Raw genomic sequence first — 6,042 nt, forward strand, 5'->3', positions numbered from 1 at the left:
CTTTCACAAACCCGATCCACTTTCCGTGAAACATAAATTATGGTGGAAAACTACATGTTTTGAAATGTGCTACAGGTGAGGGGCTCACCATAAATTTTCCACCTCTCCCTGTTGCCCACGAGGAATTCTACACTGTCATACTTGCACCATATCATCAATAACAAGCCAATTATATCCCTTTTTTTCAAACAAAAGTAGAATAAAAATATTTTTTTACAATCATTACGGGACATATATCTCTAAAAGTAAAAATTTGATTGATTTGTGACGCCACGTCACCAATGGACCCGGTGCATTCTAGAATTTTTCGTTGCCCAACCAAAAAGCTCCCCGTCGATTAATTCTCCGTAGAACCGCTTTATTTATATTTTATACTCCGGTGGATCGTTCGATTCTTCTTCTTCTTCTTCAGCTTCCCACACTCCACCGTCTCCTTCTCCGGCCCCAACCCCTTCCCATCAATGCGGAGCCGGAGCCCCTTCTCCTCCTCGTCCCCCACCTCCGCCGCCGCCGACGAGAGCCACCACCCCCACCACCCCGCGCCGCCGCCGCCGCCGCCGTGCACCCGCCTCCACCAGATCGGCGCCGTCGCCCTCGTCGTCGCCACCTTCCTCCTCACCCGCTCCCTCGATCGCCTCTCCTCCTCCCCCCTCCTCCCCGCGCCACAAACCACCGCCACCGCCTCCTCCTCCTCCTCCGACGCGCTCTTCGACGGCGCCGGCGCCCTCGCGTGGCCCCAGCGCGGCTACGGGCCCCGCCTCGACCTCCGGATCTACGTCTACGACGAGGCCGAGATCGACGGCCTCCGCGAGCTCATGCGCGGCAGGGACGGCCGGATCTCGCCCGATTCCTGCGTCAAGGGCCAGTGGGGCACGCAGGTGTAATTCTTGGATCTTCTCCCTCGTTAAAAATCTATAGGATGCCCCTTCTCTTGATTCAGATGTTGCTTTAGATCGTTTGTTCACTTCATATTAACTGAGTAATGCATAGTTACTGAATAATGCTTGTTACTGGTGAATCACTCGAACTCTTATTGTAAGATGCTACAGAAAATCAGTTGTTTCACATGGTATAGTTCTTAGAACTCTATCAAATAAAGATCTATAGAATGTTGCTTCTCTTTTGTTTGGATGTTGCTCGGCTACTGGTTAGATAGTGTAAGGAATTAGGGCTTTTGGTGGGAAATTACTTGAATTATTATCAGTTAGGTTTTAGGGCTGCTTGATGTCCGGTATAAATATCGTGTGACATGCTGATGCGGAAACTTTCATGTATTTCCGCTTATTTTGGTAATTTTCCTTGTCAGAATGTTCAAATTGTGATGCTTCTCAAATAATGCTTAATAATATGCTTGCTGCATTGCTTCAGTTCTCAATATTTGTCAACTTTTGTATTATGCTAAGGGTTTGGAAGAGTTTTGCAATCATTTTAGTTGCATTTCTTCAACGCTGCTCGTATTTTTCCATTGAAGGGTCAACCGCTTCTGCTCTGTTTCTTAGCCTTTCCCCTTTTGTGTGTTTCTTTTAGGTCAAAATTCATCAGCTATTTCTCAAATCAAGGTTTCGGACGTTAAGTAAGGATGAGGCAGATTTCTTCTTTGTTCCAGCTTATGTTAAATGTGTTCGGATGATGGGTGGATTAAATGATAAAGAGATCAATCAGACGTATGTGAAGGTAAATTTATAATGTTGCTATCTTCATCTGAATTTTCAATGCTTAGTATCAAATTAAATGCCGATAGGGTGCTTAGCATTCTACAAATTGTGAGATACTTCTCTATTTGATGTGTGATGTTTGGGTCATGTTTCTGTTGCTTCGTGTAGAAATAAGTGGGGCTTCCTTATATCTTATGGCTTACTTCATTACATTGTTTTAATTGGAGTAGCTTCTAAAGAATGCCATATTGAACCTGCTTATAGTTTTCCTGTGGAATTTAGGTTCTAAGTCAGATGCCATATTTCCGTTATTCAGGAGGACGTGACCACATTTTTGTCTTCCCTAGGTATCATCTTATCCACTTGTGACACGATCATTCATTGTTATGTCCTCTCCACATATAACTTGCATGTTCTCGTGGTCACTATCTCATGTATTTCGCATGTGCCGAATATTCATTTTTTAGTTATGTAATCATACCTTTTCTTATGAAATGCAGTGGTGCTGGCGCTACGTTATTTCGGTCCTGGGCAACATTTTTAAATCGTTCTATCATTCTTACTCCGGAGGTATCACATCAATTCAACACTCTATCATTCTTACTGATCTTTGTGTCCACGAGTTGTTTGCACGTACGCATCCCAGCATTTGTTGGACTATTTTCTCAGTGTAGAAACTAGTAATTGAAGAAAGATCATGGGGATTTATGTAATGCAACATATAGGTCGTTTGATGCCAAAGTGAGCTTTCTTCATAAATCGAGCAGAATTATGAATTGAAATGGTCTGAGAATACATGATGACCTTGGTAGTAATAAAGAGGAAAAGCTTAAATAGAACTAAATGGTGGGAAACTACACAGATTGCTTAGATTCTTGTCGCACCATACTAGGACTCATGGTTTGAATAGGCGTGCTTAGGCACTTAGGCTTAAGGCCGCAGGCACCTTGGCACTTAGTTTCAAGGCACCAAGTTTGCACCTTGGGGCTTAAAAATGCGCCTTGACCTAGGTGTGGGCCTTGGCCTAGGCACAAAGTCCCAATTAGTGCCATCCAGCTAAGTTACAAGTTTCAAGTGTCGAATGTGGATTTTGGATGTCTATCTACAAGAGTGTAGAGACCCCAAATGCAGGTCTTGAACGTGTAGGTACATAGTTAAGCTAGAGGCTTGATGATTTGTGATTTTTTGCATTCTTAATGTACCAATATGCATCAACTGAGTGATGATTTTTTTTTATGGGAATTTAGTTTTGGTACTCTGTTATTTTTTTGAATCCTAACTTGCAATTTCTTTTTGTGATATTAATATAGCCTTTTGATGAGTTTTTATATTTATTTTTTAATGTCTTCCTCAAGTGCATGCCTTGCGACTTCCGTGTTGAGTTTTGCCTAGGCTTTAAGAGCCCTTGCATCTCGATGCGCCATGTGCCTATTAAAACTATGCTAAGACTACAATGTGATATTTCTTATTCTATGATTTTATGCCTTCATCATATTTGTATATTATATAGCATGTTATGCTTGTAGTTAATATAAACATTGATTTATCACCACATGGAGATGGCTGCCATCAGACATCCTGAATGTGTTTGTATTCAGATATTACTTGTAAGAACTATGACCATAACTAGAGTTCATGCAATTTTTTGTGTTTCAAAAAAAGTTAATGTATACCGCATGATTTTCATTCTCTCCATTATTTAATTCATATTATTTAACCTTTTCTTTTATTTGCATATATTGGCCATGATATTTCACATTGTGTGAAGCTCTGCCTGTTATATATCCCAGGCAATGATTTTGACATTTCTTGAGTTATCTGGTGTTTTTTTTTAGGGTGACCGGACAGATAAAAGAGATATGAGTGCTTTTAACACATGGAAGGATATTATTATCCCAGGTAATGTTGATGATGGGATGACAAAGTTTAATGGGCCGTGCTTGGTCGAACCAATCCCTTTATCAGAAAGAAAGCACTTGGCAAACTTTCTTGGACGTGCACAGGGTAAGGCTGGTCGTCTCCAGTTGGTGGAGCTTGCCAAGCAGTATCCTGACAAGGTTAGGCTTTATTACCATATTTTCTTTTTTATTTTAAGATGAAAATAAAAGTTGTAAAGTTATTTCAGAAGTTCTTTCATATAATTGTTTGAAGTGGTTTTGTAACGCTCAATTTGCTTGTGATACTGTTTTATATTGTTTTACTTCCGTTCCTTCAGACCGTATGCAATATTGATTTTAAATACAGTTGGAATCTCCAGAATTGAAGTTTAGTGGCCCTGACAAATTGGGGAGGATTGACTACTTCAATCACTTGAGGAATGCAAAGTTTTGCCTAGCTCCACGTGGCGAGTCATCGTGGACTCTTCGCTTTTATGAAGCTTATTTTGTGGTCTCTCTCTCTCTCTCTCTCTCTCTCTCTCTCTCTCTCTCTCTCAACCTAGCCATTTCAGAGAATTCACTTTCATTTGTATTTGTGCTGTATAAAATAGCTATTTTGTGAGAGAATTTAATTTATTTTTCTGATTTTGCAAGATTGTTCCACTTTTTTTGTTCTTGCAACTTTTTTTTTAATGGACCAATACACCTCTGACGGAAAACCTCTCATTTATCTGTCAGAAGGAAGGTTCAGAGTATTTTAGTCAATAAAGAAAGATTTAGGTTCAAAATTCCAGAAATAAAATAAGTGGATTAAAGTTGCAAAATCGAAAAAATCTTGGATTTTTTTTGCATAAAAACCTATTTTATTTCTAGAAGCTACTAAATTTGCATTTTGAGCTCAAAACAACCTCCTAATCAACCATAGATTTCTGCCATGTGGATGACAGGAATGCGTGCCGGTCATTCTGTCGGATCAAGTTGAACTACCTTTCCAGAATGTGATCGACTACAGCCGAATGACAATTAAGTGGCCATCAACTCGAATAGGCCCCCAACTTCTCGAATACCTCGAGTCAATACCTGGTGAGTCTTCTCATGTTTCCACCTAGGGAATATTTAGCCTGCTAGAGCATGTGCATAAGAGCTATTTGAGTAAAACTGTTAAAGAAGTACCAATAACTTCTAATTGAATCTCCTCAAGAAGTTCTTTATGCAATAGAAGCAAAAGTTTCAATCCGAAGCTTTTGCTTTCGGAGCCTAAAAGCTCGTTTTAGCATCCTGCAACTATAGAATCTCCAGACTTTAGCCAAGAGGCTTTGTGTTTCACCCAACTTAGCTTGCATGTTTTAGAGTAGAGAAGCTTTTATAGCAGCTAAGCCATAATGGGTTCATGACTCCACTCTCTCTCTCTCTCTCTCTCTCCTGATACCATAATTTTTACCATGTCAGATGAAGAAATAGAGAAGATGATAGCTCGGGGCAGAGAGGTGAGATGCTTATGGGTTTACGCCCCAGAAACTGAGCCGTGCTCGGCTATGGTAGGAATACTGTGGGAACTGCAGAGAAAAGTCAGGAGATTCCATCAATCCTCTGAAACATTCTGGCTTCACAATGGATCGATTATCAACAGAGATTTGGTCGAGTTTCACAATTGGAGAACACCTGTGCCTTTGCCCTGATAAATTTTTTTACAGAGCTGTAGATTCTCTTGGATTAGATAGATTTCTCTTTGTTACCCTTTTTTGAATGATATTTTTGTGCTTAAAAAGCTGTATCTGTCCACAGCCTTCTTCTTTTTCAAAGCCCTGGCATTTCTTTCTGAGGATTTGGTTTAATTAGCCTGCTGAGTTCAGAATCTCCTTCTTGAAACATGTTTCAATCAGAGAAAAGATAGAGCGCTTGGTGATAGTTGTCGTGCTAGTACTGTAATTTCTTCTTTTTTAAAAAAATTTGAAAGATTATTATAAAATCTTAGCAAGTTTTGCCTCCTCTAGCTTAAGGTGATGAAATCGCTGATGGAGCTACTCCGGAAAGAGTGCTTTCGTATATGAGTACTGTAACTTGTTTCCATTTTTTTCATCAGCCCATGTCTCGCCGGCACTGTGCTTCTGGTTTTGTTTTTTTCAATGCTTCAATGTGTGTGTCTGTTTTCATGTGGGCTCATTTTCATTGTATGTTGTTGCTTTACAATGCTTTTGTTAGTTTATTAGTCTTGATGCATGCAGAAAGTATCTTGCGAGTAAGAATTTTAAGTGTCGTGATACGGGATCGTGCTAGAAGCTTATCGATATTGTACGGCACGGTGTGTGCTAGTTATGAAAAATACATGTGTGCCGACACATAATGGTATAAGAGATTTATTTTAAGTAGTAATAAAATATGTCAATTATTTATTATATATTTTTATTAACTTTTTGAATTTTATTGAGAAAATTATTTATTTATTTATAAAATAAAGGATTTTGAGTTGTGTCATCGGCATGTGAGTTATATTGTACTGATATCTGACA

General features: G+C 39.6%; 1 protein-coding gene across 1 annotated transcript; it reads left to right on the top strand.

The window, feature by feature from the left end:
• On the top strand, window positions 388-5,695 carry LOC109709806 (probable glucuronosyltransferase Os01g0926600). Its single transcript, XM_020232135.1, has 8 exons — window positions 388-878; window positions 1,528-1,674; window positions 1,938-2,002; window positions 2,156-2,225; window positions 3,491-3,712; window positions 3,900-4,043; window positions 4,480-4,615; window positions 4,982-5,695. Exons 1-8 carry the CDS (start codon window positions 462-464, stop codon window positions 5,209-5,211), a joined length of 1,431 nt encoding a protein of 476 aa, XP_020087724.1. The 5' UTR covers window positions 388-461; the 3' UTR covers window positions 5,212-5,695.

The sequence above is a fragment of the Ananas comosus genome, linkage group 5 (assembly GCF_001540865.1).
Source record: "Ananas comosus cultivar F153 linkage group 5, ASM154086v1, whole genome shotgun sequence".
NCBI lineage: Eukaryota > Viridiplantae > Streptophyta > Magnoliopsida > Poales > Bromeliaceae > Ananas > Ananas comosus.

Coding starts and splice junctions, on each gene's coding strand:
- LOC109709806 (XM_020232135.1), top strand. CDS start 462: ATGCGGAGCCGGAGCCCCTTCTCCTCCTCGTCCCCCACCTCCGCCGCC. Junction 1,675..1,937: donor TCAATCAGACGTATGTGAAG/GTAAATTTATAA, acceptor TGTGGAATTTAG/GTTCTAAGTCAGATGCCATA. Junction 4,616..4,981: donor ATACCTCGAGTCAATACCTG/GTGAGTCTTCTC, acceptor TTACCATGTCAG/ATGAAGAAATAGAGAAGATG.